Below are 17,049 nucleotides of genomic sequence, written 5' to 3'. Positions count from 1 at the left end.
TACAGTCTGGTTTACCTACCTGATACAAAATAAAAAGACCTCAAGAAAGATTTATTTTTTTAAAATGGCTGCCTAAAGTTAGGCTCCTGTGTTCATATTTAGGATTCTAAATAAGCAGCCAGATTTTCAGAAGTGCTGAGCACCCAACATCTCCCTCTGACATCTATAGGACCTTTTGAGTACTCAGCACTTTTGAAAAATCAGTTCACTTTTGATGCATAACTTTTAAATATATATATTATATATATATATATATCTTGGCCCAAATGTGGAAAAAACTTATGCCAAAGACCATTAGACAGACTTATGAAGCAGCTCTGCCAGCTTTTGTGGTACTTACTCCATGCTGGCTCTATGGCACAATTGTTTTAGGCACGCACTTCACTGCAGGATTAATAGGTTTCTGAGACACACAATATAGGGTGAGTCTACCCTAACAGTATAATTTATGAACAGTTTATGAGCTTGGAAGGTGTGGGTTTCTAGAACTCACAACTTTGGGAAGCAATTTTCTGCAGCTCCTCTATAAATTAGTTCTTAGCAATTGTTAAGGCATCTTGAGACAGATTAGGAACATGTAAACCACTGCTTTTATTTATTTCAGAGGGTCCACTTTAATGTTCTCCTCACTAGTAAATTAAATACTGTGAACTAAATAAAAGTGGGGTGGGGGGAGAGAAAACCTTTTGTAGTGGTAAACACCCATTTTTTCATGCTTTGTGTGTATAAAAAGATCTTCTATACTTTCCACAGTATGCATCCGATGAAGTGAGCTGTAGTTCACGAAAGCTTATGCTCAAATAAATTGGTTAGTCTCTAAGGTGCCACAAGTACTCCTTTTCTTTTTGCGAATACAGACTAACACGGCTGTTACTCTGAAACCTGTGAACTAAATAGTGCAAACTAAAACCTCTTATAATTAAATAAAAACAGTTCTGAACTGACTTACTCTACATGTTAAAAATTCTCTAAACCAAATTAAATTGTTATTAAACTGCATTAATGTTCCAATATAAATAAAAATAAATGTTTGTATAGTATTGAAATTTGTCCATTGGGTGGCAGTCATGTTTCAAAAAAAGAAAAGGAGTACTTGTGGCACCTTAGAGACTAACAAATTTATTTGAGCATAACTTATGCTCAAATAAATTTGTTAGTCTCTAAGGTGCCACAAGTACTCCTTTTCTTTTTGCAGATACAGACTAACACGGCTGCTATTCTGAAACCAGTCATGTTTCACTGAGCCAAAACACATACATACACACAAATTAAGCATCAAAAATATTATGCCTGTTACATGTCTGGAAACAAAAAACAGCAGTTAAAAGGAACAATAAAACCATCCCACTGGGCTTCTGTACATATATCACTTAGCTTGCTCCCAGTTTTAATATCTTCACTTTGGCTTCTGGTTTGTGCTACTATGGATTTTTAACACGCTGCGCTGTTCGCACTTAACACTCTGCAGGAGGTCTATAGCTCTGTAAGACTTTGCATCATTTCACTGAACATGCAAAGATTTAGCCAAGTTTCTTAATACTAATTCATAGCAATACTGTAACAGCTTCTTCAGAGAGGTTATGGTGGAATTCAATTTGGGATTTCTAAAGCTGAATGCATAATAAAGTTATCAAGATCAATTACTTTACATACAAAGGAGAAACTTTTAGACATTAGTCTTTTGACTATTTCACTTTAAGGAAAATATTAAAAGAAATGTTGGTCTAATAGTCAACAATATTCCTTTGTAAATACAAGTTTTAAGTTTAGAGGAATACAAAGGAAGTATAATAAAACCAGTATGCTTTTTCCACCACATTCTCATTAAGTCATCTTAGCAGATTCATTTCATGGTTTATTTTAACAACTATTTCCAAAGGAGAGTATGTAGACCAAGTTTCAAGCCAGTGAACATCTGATAACTAAGTTGTAAACTACACAAAAAATGGGGGCTTATAATGGAAATGCTGACAGATGTATAACTATTGCAGTTAGCTATGACATTCAGATCACACAGCCTCCTTCAGAAAAAAAGCAAAATTACTTTCTTTTTTGTAGTATGTTCTTTAGGAAGCCTAAGAGTAAAAAAGTTTGTTGCTATCTTTGTTTTCTATTTTTGTCGTGAATGTAAGATAACGTTTTTGTTCCATTTACAACTCACTTTTTTTTTTCTTTTCTTTTTTTTGGGTAACAAACAATAATGGCCTCTGTATTCAATGAAAGTCTGAAATGAGTCATCAGACTTCTTCCTCCTCCCCTGGATGACTATAGCAAAAGCTGTCAGTTGTGATTACCCCCCTTACGCAAACACTTGGATTGTGTAGAAAGAAAGAAAACCAATAAACTCGGGGGACCAGGCTCCAATAGCATGGGGGCCACAAGGAGGGGAGTGTTAAGACCTTTAAACTTACTCTGAGCTACTTCTCCAATATACAAATAATGATGATTGTCTGCTCCATGTTTAAGATGATTCCCAGCCAACTTAGTGCCTAAGAGTCATAGCTAAGTGATAAACATCATCACCTCCAGATGCAGAAACAGCCAATCTGGGGCTGACATGTACATGCATTTAGAAAGAGGCAGCAACAAGCTGCTGCTGCAGTGAGTACAAACACACACACACAGTCTAGCAATCACATGGCGCATGCACACCTTGTATTTCTCTGAGCCCAGCCCGGAGCCCTTCATTACAGGACAAGACCAAATAGTGTTGAGTGCACAGGTGCGAGTGTAGGTAACTCTGCAGAGCTGCACACACCACACACACTGCACAGGCAGAGCAGCTACCTGAAACTCCCTCAGTCCCTCTAACACCAATGCCAGTTCAGAAAGCCTGCCTGAACCAGGACAGCTGCCATGGGGGGTTAGAGAAAGGGATCCTGGTGAGGGGCAACATAGGGGGAGAGGATTGGGGGGGAGAGTCCCGGGCGGGGGGCACAGAGGATCGGGTGAGGGGGAAGGGAGAGTCAGGGGGGTGGCAGAGAGGATCCGTGAGAGGTAAGGGAGAGCCTGGGGGGGGGGAGAGCACCCCCGGGGGGGGCACAGATCAGGTGATGGGGGGAGGAGAGTGCCCCGGGGGAGGGCACAGAGGATTGGGGGAGGGGACAGCCACGGGGGAAGGGGCACAGAGGATCGGGTGGGGGGTGGCAGAGCCCCGGGGGGGGGTCACAGAGGGTCTGGTGAGGGGGGGCAGAACGACCCAGGGGGGCATAGAGGGTCGAGTGAGCGGTTCTGGTGAGCAGGCGCATGGGGGAGCCGAGGGGTTTGGGTCTGGTGATGGGGGGGAGCTCAGGTTCTGATGAAGGGAAGTGTGGAGTGGGGGGTCTGGTGAAGAGCGAGAGAGCCGGAGCCCAGGGAAGGAGCAGCGGTGAGGGGCAGTACACAGGGAGGGAGGTCTGCCGAGTGGGAGCGTGGGGGGAGCCGGTGAGAGGGGAAGAACGGGGAAAGGGGGGGTCCTGGTGCGGGATGTGGGGGAGCACACACACAGCGGGGTCTGGTGACAGGGAGCGAGGGGATCAGGTGAAAGGCAGCACAGGGGAGCTGCGGGGTCAGGGGCAGCCCGGTGCGGAGGGGGCCGGAGAGAAGGCACCGCGGCGGGTGGGGGCGGGGGGGCGACAAGCAGTGTCAGTTACCGAATGCACGAGGCTCAAACTCCACGGAAAGTTGGCGCAGCCGCGTGGGTCGCTGCGCCGCGCCCCGGCCGGGCTGCGGGCGCCTCGCGTACAGCCGGGACGAGCCGGAGCCAGGCGCTCCCGTCCGTGTCCCCAGTGTCATTCGCCCCACCCCACCCCCGCGCCGCTGACCGAGTCCCGGGGGGGTTCCCCGCCCCGCAGTGGGACTCCCCGCGTCAAGGGGCGAGCGCAGCTCCCGGCCCCCGCCCGGCCAGCCCCTGGGGGACAGCGCCCCCCGCCCTGTAGTTCTGACGAGGCGGGCCCCGCGCCTCCCCCCCAGGTGCGCAGGGAGTGTTGGCACGAGGGGAAGGGGCGTCAGGAGCAACCTGTAGCGCGTGCGAGTCACTCACCGAGTCGCCGTGGCTCCCTTGCTCAGCGCCTCCCCGCAGAGCGCTGATGACTGACTCGGGGGGGGGGGGGGGCGGGGAGCGCGGCTTGAGCCTTCTCGGCGCCCGTAGCTCCAGACCGTGTGACGGGCTAGACTGTGCCTCTGCTGAGTGCTACAGCTCGGGCCGTTCGAAGGGGCCCGGCGCGCGGGGCTGGGAGCAGGGCGGCGGCAGCCGGAGCAGGGCGGCGGCGATGTGAGTGTCTGTGAGGGGCCATCCCACTGCCCCTGTGGGGGGGAGGGGGAGCAGGGAGCCTCTCCCCCCGCCGTGTGCGTGGAACGGATCCTCCTCCCCGTGCCGCAGCCAGCAACCCCGTAGTGCAGGGTAGGGGGCTGCTGGGGGTTTCCCGGCGGTGCACGTGCCCCGCTAGGGAGCAGCTAGTTCCCACCAGGGATCTCCACGGTGCAGCCCCCTCCTTACCCCGGGGTAGTAGAGCACCCTGGCTGCCTAAAACCATCAGTGCTTCAAAATATATCCCTCACCTGTGCCACTAACAACACCCACGGTGATGACCGACGAGGATTTGACAAACTTGATTCACGTCTCCCCCACTTGGTGCTGTTTGTTTTGTGTCTGTGACTCTTGTCTTAGTCTGTGGGAAGCAACCTGGGCAGCTTCACTTTCTGTTTCTCTTGAACTTCACTTTTTTGTGCTGCAAAGTGCTGCAATCTTTGGGTGGTAAACACTGCAGAGGAGCGTTTACATTTCATTCCCTAAAACAGGACTCCTTGAGTGGCTGTGGCTCTAGATAGAGTTGGTGTTGAAGAAATCAATATAGATACATAAATTTAATACTCTTTTAAATGATTGGAAACAGTAATATTTAATTTTAGCTGTTACATTTTGTCTTACAGTATTTAAGTTTTGGCCTTAATCGACTTCACAATAATGAGTTAAATAGTCATTGTACATCAGGTGAATAAGATTTGTTCTAGTGTCCCTTTAATCTCCTTCCTTTATGTTTCTGCAATTTGCATTTTTTGCTAAATATACTTAAATGCAGTGCTATTTATTTCAATCGGCAGTAGCAATGCTTTTGTATGGTTTCTACAACCTGTTAGGATTTCACAAATTAATTGTTCACGCAACCTGAAACAGACCAGTACTTGGTTTAGAGTTTTTTTCCTTCCCTGTTACTGTATGATAAGTTTGCCACAATTCAGAGCAACTAAACCTGAATTCCTGCTCCATGGTCCAGCAAGTGAAGCCATGCTTGGCTTCCAGCTCCTCAGTCATCACTTCACTCAGGCAGAAACCTGCATCTCTCTCCCTTGAAACTGGAGTTTTTGCAGGCTGCATGGTTCCTGCTAACACTGTGTTATTCCCAGCAAACCTGAATGGCTAAACAGGTCAGAATCTGTGCTTTGCTCAGAGGCTATTAAAAGTGTAATTGCCTAGTTATAAGTTACCACACATCTCATTCTAAACAAGCTCATTTATTCTTAAAGTGATAGCATTACAGAGAAAACATTAAAAACAATAAAATAACCGACATGCATGCTAATAAGCTTACCAAAATCACTCTACCCCAGATACACAAGTGCTCAGGCAGGAAGGAGTCAATCCTTCGCACGCACAGACTGGGTAAATCAGCCTATGTCTTTATACAGGTTGGGCCTTTCACCTACAGTCTTGATGAACGGGTAATCAGCATACAGTGTTTTTTTCCTCAGGGTATAGCTTCAAAAGGTAAGGTTCACACATAGTTCAGCCAATCCAATCCAATAGTTCAGTCCTTTGATCACACAGGCCCACAATAATTCATAATCTTTGCATTTAATGTAATGGACTCCAAAGGTACTTAAACTTAATTCAATAGCTTAACGCAGGAAATGAGTATTAGATGGTGTAGGTTGTAACCTGGGCCCTGTCCTCATTAGTATCAACCATGCTAGCTACAACTGTGATTAATGGCATGTCTATACTTATGGCTAAATTGGCACTGCTGCAATCGATGCAGCGGTGTCGATTTAGCTGGTCTAGTGAAGACCTGCTAAGTTGATGGCAGAGCACTCTCCCATCGACTTTTGTACTCCAGCTCCCCGAGAAGCATCTCCCGTCGACACAGCACCGTTTAGACACCGCTGTAAGTCGATCTAAGTTATGTTGACTTCCATTACATAACGTAACTGAAGTAGCATAACTTAGGTCAACTTACAGCTTTAGTGCAGACAAGCCCTAACTGTAATTATTGCTAGCATTGTTATTGCACATTTCCCCAACCATTGTGCACTGGTTTATTTTTTGTTTGAGAAGCAGGCCAGATCCTGTTACTCAGTGGAATCCCTGTACTCCCACAGAGATCTAGTGCCTTCAGTGGAGCGCCACATGTGGGTACAAGGATACAACTGCACTGATCCAGTTGTGAATTTCATCTTATGTACTGCTGTACATGTTTATATTGCTTTACAAAATAGAAAAACTGATTTTTTTAAATAATTTACAATCCAAGGCCCTAATCCACACAGATAGACCCTGCACCAGTCCAGACCCATTGTATGGGCACATGCATCAGCCTATGGAAATTGTCTTGCCGGGTAGGAGCCTGTGGTATTTTATTTCTTTGGAATTATATAGTAATAAAAAAGGGGACGGGGGGAATGTTGAATGGAAACAAATTACAGCTAAGAAATAAAATTAAATAGTATCTTATCCCAGTCAGCCTGCAGCAAAACACAAAACTTCCCTTTCCTATGCAGTTATAACCATAATCAAATCCCACTCTCTGCCACAGCCCACAAAAATTGATGCATCTTGCAGCATGCCTGAAGGCCAACAGATCCAGGGTCATTTTGGACAGGGGTGGGAACTGGGAGCTTGTTCCTAAGCTGTTGTATATGAAAAAGGCTCGACCATCAGCCCCCCTCTCTTTTAAATCAAGGGACATCCAGTTGTAGGACTGTCTGCAGGTTTTTGGTAAATGATACAATGTTCATGTCTTTTCCCAGGGAAAAGGCTGGGTAATCTTTTGTCAAATAGCACTGTGAATTTAGAATTATTTCTGTTAAAGAAATGAGGCAAGTTGGGATAGATATCACATAAAGCTCCATTGGTGCCTCCTAGTTTTAGCATCCTGAGCAGGTAAGCCTGTGTTCTCACCTCAGCTGAAAATTCAGGATACATACATCTATTTGCATTGAAATGAGAGAAGGATTTCAAGGTGAGACTAGTACACAATAGGTGAAATCCTGACCCCCTGGAAGTCAATGTCAATGTTCCATTGACTCAGTGATTTTTCATCCCATGTCCTTGCCTGCAGGTCCCAAGACTATGCTTCCTCTGCCATTTTGAGGAGCAGTTATTGAGTGAAGATGCTGTGAAAGCCTTCCCTGGGGGTGGGCAGTTGTGGCCATTGACCTGAACCCCTGTTCACAGTACCAGGAGAACTTGTTCCCTGCTGGCTTCTAGAGGTCTGGTCAGCCCTAATTTTAAAGCCCAATCCAATCCTGACTAGACCACAGCCAGTCCAAATCTGAGCCCATCAAGTTGTTTTTATACCCGACCCAACCCAAACCTTGTAGTTGGGTGGTCCCGTCGGGTCTTGGCTGGATTGCAAGCCTCTACTTCACTCTCTGCCCTCACCCCAGCCCACGGCTCCCCACAGCAACTGTGCCAAACTCTAGGCCTGGGAGCCCTGCACCCCCTGTCCTGTCTCTAGTCCTGCATTCTGCTGTACCCTGCAGGAGGCTCCATCAATGCCACTGCTGGGCACAGACATTTCAGACTCCACCAGGGCTCCTTCCTGCAGGACTGGGATGGCCTGTCCTAGATGTGCCCCTCCAGGGAGATTGGCCACCAGGCAGCAGCTTTAGGAAGCCGAGCACCTCTCCCCACAGGGCTTTCTGTGGGCAGGCAATGGGGAGGGATCAAGCCCACATGCCCAGCCAGCTGGGTCTGCATCATGCTGTGCCTGCCATGCTGCAGTATGTGTGTGTGGGTGTTCCACTCTTACCTGCAGGGCAGGGCAGTGGGGGTTACCTGCATGCTCCAAGCTTTCTCTGTATCCTGGCGCTGCTGTAGCTTCCTTTTCAGGAAGACAAAGGCCCATTCTCGGCACAGCCGGCCCGCTGTCCCACTGCTGACTCCTCCAGCCCGCTGCCACCACCTCCACTGGGCTCTGAGGACAGAGAGCCAGATCCTTTCCTTGCTCCCTCCATCCTGGTACAAACCTAGCCCCCTGGTAGTCCAAATCCACCCTGACCTGAGCTCAAGAGTGTCAAGTTCTTTTTATACCCAATCCAACCTGAAGCAGACACTTGCAAGCCTCTACTGACTTCCTCTCCCAATCCTGCAAAAACTTAGGGCTTGTCTATGCAGAGAAATTGACCAGAATAGCTATATATATATATCCATATATATATAGGAATAACTTTATAGCTCAGGGGTAGGCAACCTATGGCACGCGTGCCAAAGGCAGCCCACGAGCTGATTTTCAGTGGCACTCACACTGCCCGGATCCTGGCCACCGGTCCAGGGGGCTCTGCATTTTAATTTAATTTTAAATGAAGCTTCTTAAACATTTAAAAAATTTTATTTACCTTACATACAACAATAGTTTAGTTATAGAAAGAGACCTTCTAAAAACATTAAAATGTATTACTGGCACACAAAACCTTAAATTAGAGTGAATAAATGAAGACTCAGCACGCCACTTCTGAAAGGTTGCTGGCCCCTGATATAGCTAATAGTTTATTCTGCAATAGCTCCCTATGTGGACACTCTATTCCAGAAGAAAAGTGATTTTAATTGCAGAGTAATTACTTCACTTCAGAAGCACACTGATTATTATGCAATTAAAATCACTTTTTTTCTGAAATAGAGTGTCCACATGGGGAGCTATTCCAGAATAACTATTCAGTTCAATGGAACTACTCACATGCTTAAAGATAAACACATGCATAAATCTTTGAATAATTGGAGCCTTAGATTGTACAGTCATTTGGGGCAAGAAACTTGTCTTTAAACAGGATTGCAAAGCAGTAATTTGACACTGTATAATCCCCCCCAAGATAATAAAAGAACATTAAGATTGCAAAGTCAAGTGCTCAAAAGGTAGGAAATGCTGGAATAATGATTGCTTGTGCAACTTTAACTCGCCATTTTATGTGTGCATTATGATACAGCCTTTAATTACATGATCACAAACTATCTTATCTACCGTCCAACCACAACAGACCCTGAAAGCAGTGCCTCTTACCTCTCTTGGCTCTATCCAGTCACTTACACGGAGTTCCATCTTGGCTGGGGTCACTCGGGCTTCTAATTCAGCCCCTTCGGAGGTGACGTGACAGGAAAGTAAGGAACACAGGCTTAGCAAAGGAATTTCTTAACCACAGTCACTTTAATCTTAAAAGATACAGAGAGTTATAGATCTCTGCTAAATAACAGAAGTTCTGAGACAAACCCTCCGCTGGTTTGGTCTTACTCTTACCCCTTCTATGAGTCTGAGGTTTCTCAGTGTTTCAGGCTGGGCAGAGACCCCCCCTCCTGTCTTTTCTATCCTGCACATCCCGCTTCCTGGGGTTGACCCCACCTCTGAGAAATGCCACCCCCCAAATACAGTCTCTCATGTCATGTGCCCAGCTGGAGAAAGTGCAGATCTACAAACCATGTACAGAAAACATTGTTCATTGGGACTGGGCAATTGAGAGACAGTTCATGGCCCTAGGTAGCTCTATGTTGGCTTCTCAGTTATAGTTCTTCAACAAGGCATCAAACACCTTTCCTGTGCAGAGTGGCTGTCAGGAATTCCTAATAATAGACTTGCCTTGGGCAAGATCAAGCCTGTTTAGCACATAGCAAAGAATGACGCTTATAATACAAAATAGAAGTTACGTGACAAAATGGAGTATACAGTTTGGTGCAGACATATCCCACTCTGTTGAATTGTTTAAAGCAGTGTTTTTCAAATGCGACCACCATGACCGCATGCGGCCAAAAGGGGCTTTTCTTGTGGCCAAAGACTCCTGGGTGGTGATGAGGGGAGGGGCAAAGCAGCGACCACTCCCCTGGGGCTGCCAGCAGTGGTTGGGTCCTGGCCACCTCTGGAGACAGAAAAGCTGGAGGAGCAGACAGCCAGTGTGTGTTTCCCACCTTCCCAGAGGTGGTGGGGTTGGGCTTCAGCCCTGGGGTGGTGGGTGGAAGGTTCCACCCATGGGGCTTTGGGCTCCATCCCTGAGCCCCATCCCCTGTGCAAAGGGCTTTGGGCTCCATTCCTGGGCTGTGTGGTGATGGGTTCTGTCCCCGAGCTCACCCTCCCCAATCATCCCTGGCCCATGCTGCCTCCCCCAGTGCCCCATCACCTTGCTGCCTCCGTAACCACTTCCCCATCCAGGGCTTAATTTGTCCCTGGGCTTGCTGGGACTGAGTGAGTCTGCTGTGAAAAGTGATATTTATATGTTTGTTAATATCACATTCCACAGCAGACTTACTAGCAAGCAAGTCTTAAAAAAAGAAAAGCAACCCCCACCCAAAAAAGCAAAAGAAACAATAAGAAAAAAGACAAGAATGTGAGAATGTGCAAAGCACCTTATTGTGTTTCTGTTCTGTTTAGATCCAGTAAGGAATAGAGATAACTGCACGTTATTTTTATTCTTGAGTGTGCAAAAAACCCTACATAAATAAATTACAATGATTTGGACATGGATATGTGCATATTTATTTGATTTTCCTAAAGTTAATTAAGTATTTTAGGAAAAATGGTCAGAGCGGCCACCAGCAAGAGTTGGTGGCCACACTCTGAGGCCACCAACACTTTTTTTGGTGAGAACCCAAGGGTTTGGGACCTGGAAAACTCAGTATGCTATCAGCAGTTTAGCAATGCGTACTTTCGTTTGGCAGTGAGAAAGCTAAGTCTTCACATGTTTGTCATGCTAGTCCATCTGTTATATCAAAGAACTGTGGGAGCTTATCCCAGAACAGATCTGCCTGATTTACATCTTTCTCTTACCATATTGACCATTTCTGTTTCAAGTATTATTTTAACATATATCCAATTATCTTTGATATATGATAATTTTTTAATGTGGCATGTTTTAAAAACAGAATAAACTTGCCTTCATGTAAACAACTTAACACTTATTAGTGTGCACAGTGCTTAACAAATTTATGCCCCAATCCCACAAACAGCTAAGTATCTGCTTAACTTTATCCACCATGGGCTTGTACCGAGCATAGCTCAGGTACAGTGGAGAGGCGTGGTTCTCAAGGAGCTGCTCATAGTTCCCTGGTTCTGGTGCCTGGCTCAAGTGCAAGCTGGGGCCAGCCTTAACTTATTCCACTGACATGGGGTTCCTTAGGCCTAGTCTACACTAGAAATTTGTACTGCTTTAACTATCCCAGTATAGTTACAGTGGCATGATCCCACTAGTGTGGACACAGTTATATCTGTATAAAGGTGCTCTTCACCAATATAACTGCATCCATACTAGTGCATGTATCAGTGTAGTATATCAATGAAAATAATCACAGTAGATCAGGCTTAAACAACCTTTTGCCAGTGGAGAGTTGGCCATACTGGAGCCTCACTTCAGCATCCCTGCCGTGTCACTTGCAGGACTCTGACACACCCCTTCTTGCTGTTATTCCAAATGCGGGAAGGGTTCCCATGTTCCACTGCTCCACCATCTTTAACATGGTGGAGATTCTCCTTACATGGGGGATACTCTCTGGTGACAGTCTCAGTTTCCTTTAAGCAGCATGAAATTAGCTTGGTGGATCAGGGAATCTGCCCCTTTTAGTAGTCCCCTAGTGGGACTACTCAGTGCATGAAATTGAGCATGTGTATAAGTCTTCGGAAAGTTGGGGCCATAGTTTTCACAGTTAAAATCGCACATGAAATGCTATAGTATTAAAGTCTGCAGCATTGCACAGCCACATCCTTTATGTTTGTTATACATTTAACAACATGGGGTGAAATCTTGACTCCATTGAGGACAATAGGAATTTTGTGTTTGACTTCAGTGAAGCCAAGATTTCAGCTGTAAATCCCACCCTTAAATTTGCTAGCTCAGACTCCAGTGCCTGTGCAGAGCCCCATTGACTCCTACGGGATGTGATGGCAGAATGGAGTCATGTCCGGTAACTTACTAAATGATGCATTTATTAAGGAAAACAAGAATAAAATATACATATATGTAATGTAGCAGAGTTAACAGCTTAGGAACCTCACCTCTTTCATTTCTTGACTTTTGGTGACTATAGCACTTTTTTGGATTTTTATGTATTTTCTTTTTTAGAAGATAGAGAGTCCCACATGATATACTACTTGAAGTTTTATGAATGTGTAATCCTTTAACAGTGCTATTAATACTTGTTCACTTCAAAGAATACAGCCTTAAAAGTGAAACTGTTCCTCTACCTGTGCAAAGGGCTTTGGGGGGGGGGGAGGGATAGCTGAGTGGTTTGAGTATTGGCCTGCTAAACCCAGGGTTGTGAGTTCAGTCCTTGAGGGGGCCATTTAGGGATCTGGGGCAAAAACTGGGGATTGGTCCTGCTTTGAGCAGGGGGTTGGACTAGATGACCTCCTGAGGTCCCTTCCAACCGTGATGTTCTATACCTCTCAAAAGTTAACCAGGGATTACCATGGGGATTCACTTTCCATTTGTTAAAAGAGTTAGAGATGGCTTAGGAACAACTTCTCAACTAAGAGAGAAGGTCCAAGAGGTGCTGTGGACCTGCTCTCTAATTGCCTATTTCAAATTTTCCAGTCTTTGGCCTGATACATTTTGGGACATAACCTAGAATCTATTCCAGATCTGTTCCAGAATCCTTTGCACAGTTTTGAATTATCCAAAAATATACCTTTCCCTTTCCCCAAAATAGTATAGCACTACATTTTTTATTTAAATTCATTGTGTTGTATAGCCAAGGTACGTATTTATGTTATGTTGATAGTTTGAAAACTATCAAAGTGTACATTTTTATTGCAGATATTATGAATTGTGCATTCCCCAGTATTATATATTCAATAAGCCTAACTACTGCAGCTGTTAATAATTTGGAAGGTTAGCTGACTACAAAAGCACCAAAAACATAATTTCTGTTGTAAGTGAAGGCTTTGGGTCTGTAGAAATTTTTGCAAAGCCACAGGTAACAGCCTGATCTATTTTATCAAACACTGCAGTCGAACTCATTAATAAATCTTGTTTTGGACCTAGAATAGCCACTCTAACCTGTCCACAAAAACTTGTGCAGAAGAAAACCTTGACAGCACAACCAAGCACCATGGTAAGGCTGGACTTGGTTTCTGATGCTCTCTGTTTCAGAACTTTTTGCTTTGGTTATTTTGTTTCTGATTGTGCATAAATCTACCTAAATTTTTTTCTAATTTATTTATTTGTTTGTTTATGTTTAGGGCTGATTACTGGAAATCCCAGCCAAAGAAATTTTGTGGTTACTGCAAGTGCTGGATAGCAGACAACAAGCCTGTATGTTGGTCTAGTTAGTGTAATATTACGGATTCTGAAGTACTAGAATTTGAATTGTGTATATATAATATATTAAATGTTATATTTGAATATTTTTTTCAGTATTGCTTACTGACATGTAAACTAATGTTTACCTAGGGTTTGTTTGTTTGTTTTAAATATGCCTTTGTAAGCCATGTTAGCTATAAAACTAGGGGAAAAAAGACTTGCAAATTAAGACCTGGATCCTGCATTAAAAATCTCTTGTACTTCCATGGACCTCAATGCAAGACTGGAGCCCTAGGGCTTGATTCTGCATTCCTCATCCATGTGTAAAAGGTCTGAAGAATCAAGTTCCATTTTCTCAGGCTTCATAATTTGAATTTTGCTCCACCTTGAAGCAAGGTTGGCCATTTCCTGGGAGACACTAGCCTGGACAGGACACTGGTAAATACCGGAAAAATAAAATAATTATTAGAATATACTAATGAAAATTACTGAAAAATATTTCGCAATATGATAATAGCTTTGCAGTATATATAATATGTATATAATACTGAAAACTGAAATATGAGTTGACATGTATAATTTCCTTGAGAAAATACTGAACCAAAATGTATACAGACATTCCAAAGTTCAGAATTATATTACAGATATTAGTATTGCGCCTACTGCAGTTCTACTTTTTATTTTTACAACCCTAAATTAAGCTCCAAATCTACTTCCTTATTTAATTTGATAATTTGAATATGTAACTAAAGTGAAGTGTAATGTGGTGTGCATTAATGAAACAGTTTTTAAAACAGAAAATGTCTTGAATTGGAACTAACTAGTTTTTTCTGGTGCAGTAAAACTATGATTTTACCAAGTAAAAACCACCCAGGTAAATACCATGCCCATCATTGTCTTGAAGCTAAGCCTCTGTGCAGATCTTCTAATGTCTACAGCAGGGGTTCTCAAACTGGGGGTTGGGACCCCTCATGGGGGTTGCCAGGTTATTACATGGGAGTCGCGAGCTGTCAGCCTCCACCCCAAACCCCACTTTCCCTCCAGCATTTATAATGGTGTTAAATATATAAACAAGTGTTTTTAATTTATAGCGGGGGGGGGGGGGTGTCGCACACAGAGGTTTGCTATGTGAAAGGGGTCACCAGTACAACAGTTTGAGAAACACTGGTCTACAGGACCTGCTGTGGACCTTAGAATGTCAATAGGATCCACAAGCGCACAGTAGCGTTGCCTCCCTCCTGCAGGCCTTCTCAAGTTGGTGCTCTAAGCACTTAAGACGAAATTATCACTTTGAGGATGCACCATTTGCCATGTTGGTACGCCAGGCCTCCAGAAGTACTTTTGAGCCTTGTTTGTTGGCAAGTGCACTAGCACCTGGATTAGGAGGTGATTCCTACAACTCCAAGAGCTCCTAAACTCCCCACCACTTTCCTACCACACCTCCCTCAGTGCTCCTGCAGGACTCCTAAGCTCTTCAGGCTTCTGTTTTCCCTACTCTATCTGGCAGCCTTTTTGGTTTAAAGGCTCTCCAATTGTCTTCCTAAATTATCCACATCCTACTACCAGTCTGCTTGATCTCCTAGGTTACATACCTGGATTTCTGCTCCCAGTCTCAGATTTGCTTAACTGCAGAGTTTTTAAAGTCTGCAAGAGCTCAGTAGATCTTAATATGATCTTCATGAGGCCCATAAGTTCCTACTGATCCAGTAAGGTCTATGGTAAGTCCTATAGACTTGGAAGGTAAAGGGGAGTGGAAATTGAGATATGAATCCTGGGGGCATAGAAGGAAGCTCGAGAACCATGGACCATGCAAAACCCCCAATCTACACAGGGGTGCCTGCTCTTTAATTTGTTTAATACATTTTTTTTTAAATTAAAACCGCATACAAACCATCTGATGTCATTGAGATCCAGTCAATATAAAACTTCACCATGCCATTTTTCAGAATATAACTGCATTTCCATTCTTTCTACTGCTGGGTTTCTTTTATGTTAAACTTTACTTTGTATTTCCTAAGTTTCTAATGGTTGGATTTTTCCATAACAGTTTTTACCTATGTTATTGTTAAGTACATTCAGTCTTAAGTCCAGCTAAGTTTTTCTTCTTGTCTGGGTATATATTTGTAGTTTACCAAAGGAAATTAATTTCCTGCAAATTATTTTTTCACTGTGTTTTAATTTACTTTTTTCCTCTTTAAGAGCATTGAATTTCATGAAAGGGGAAAGAACCATAAGGAAAATGTGGCAAAGAAAATTAGTGAGGTAAATTGAATTTTTCCTTTTTTCTCTAAACATTTAACTTTTTCCCTTTTATTTATGACTTTGGTCTATTTCTTCCCCCCCCCCTTTTTTTTTTTTTAATTGTAGATTAAAAAGAAAAGTATGGAAAAGGCAAAAGAAGAAGAAAAAATGTCAAAGGAATTTGCAGCAATGGAGGAAGCTGCACTGAAAGCATATCAAGAGGATCTGAAAAGGCTTGGAGTTAAGTCAGGTAGTTCCTATAGCTGCCAGAAAAGGCTTAAAGGCAGCAGTAAAGAGAATATTGAACAGGACTTTATTTTTGTATTAGTTTTGTAGAAACTCCAGGATTGTGTTTACATTGGCAAAAATGGGACCTATAATTTGCCACAGCGTTAGCAATAGTGGAAGCTGTTAAGTTGTGTAAGCAGGGTTTTTACCGTCATGTCTTCTAACCCTCAGGACAGTTCAGGTGGGAGTTGAGGTTAAACATCATGGTAGAAAAAGTGCCTAAGCATTATCTACTGTACAGTTTCTATTATTACATTTACTGGTGGAGCTGCACCAGTCATTAATTATGGGTCCCAATTTTCCCAATGGAGACAAGTGCATAGTTACTGGTTGAGCTTTCACCCATCACTTAACTGAGTCCTTTTTTCTTCTTTTAATCTCCTCCCATTTTAAAGCTGAGCAGGTGCTTTTGGTCTGTTACCATGAGGGTAAACTACCATTTTTTGTAATTTAGTCCTGTTAGTTTGAACCCTCCATGGAGACTGTCTCCTCCGGTTTCTAGCTTCTGTTGACTCCATGCTCAATAGCCCTGAGGTAATCCTTGAATTTAGATTTTTCAGCTTGTTGTTTCTCCTGGTGATTCTCAGACTGATTCGTAATAGTATAGCCTTACACTGGAAAAGCTTTTGGTATTTAGTATATCATGAAAGAAGAAACTACTTTGGACTAAGTTGATATTTGCTGTTGCCTATATGAGGAATGCCCAATAAGTAAATTCTGGTTATAACGCGGAAAAAATGGGTGTTATTTTCTTTAAGATTCTATAGGTCCCAGTTCAACACAAAGTAAACAGGAGGAAAAGAAAGAAAAGAAGGAAAAGAAAAAAAAGAGAAAAGACACCTCAGAAGCACCATCAGATGAAACAAAGGAATGGGTGCAAGGACTTTCCCCTGAGGGTTACATGTATTACTACAATACTGTAACTGGAGGTAAATAATGGCAAGGAACAAATATTGATCTAATTATTCCCTCTAACCAAAGTAGGACACCGTACACTTTGCTAGCCTTCCGTTATCTGTGTTATGAGGTTGATTCTTAGTGTGTGGA

At 43.7% G+C, this 17,049-nt stretch overlaps 2 protein-coding genes across 2 annotated transcripts in view; one reads left to right on the top strand and one right to left on the bottom strand.

The window, feature by feature from the left end:
• Positions 1-4,037, bottom strand: part of ELF1 (E74 like ETS transcription factor 1) — a 141,409-nt gene extending 137,372 nt beyond the window's left edge. Inside the window, exon 1 of the mRNA XM_074943957.1 lies at positions 4,022-4,037. The gene's annotated coding sequence lies outside the window, so the exon portion shown is untranslated. The remainder of the gene's footprint in view (positions 1-4,021) is intronic.
• Positions 4,038-4,109: 72 nt separating this feature from the next.
• Positions 4,110-17,049, top strand: part of WBP4 (WW domain binding protein 4) — a 31,909-nt gene continuing 18,969 nt past the window's right edge. The window contains exons 1-5 of the mRNA XM_074961544.1: positions 4,110-4,252; positions 13,413-13,485; positions 15,673-15,735; positions 15,841-15,964; positions 16,761-16,931. Coding sequence (XP_074817645.1) covers positions 4,251-4,252; positions 13,413-13,485; positions 15,673-15,735; positions 15,841-15,964; positions 16,761-16,931 — 433 coding nt within the window. The 5' untranslated portion in view covers positions 4,110-4,250. The remainder of the gene's footprint in view (positions 4,253-13,412; positions 13,486-15,672; positions 15,736-15,840; positions 15,965-16,760; positions 16,932-17,049) is intronic.

This window comes from Natator depressus, chromosome 1, assembly GCF_965152275.1.
Source record: "Natator depressus isolate rNatDep1 chromosome 1, rNatDep2.hap1, whole genome shotgun sequence".
Taxonomy (NCBI): domain Eukaryota; kingdom Metazoa; phylum Chordata; order Testudines; family Cheloniidae; genus Natator; species Natator depressus.
The sequence above is the reverse complement of the archived record's forward strand: the minus strand, read 5'-3'. Positions and strand labels throughout refer to the sequence as shown.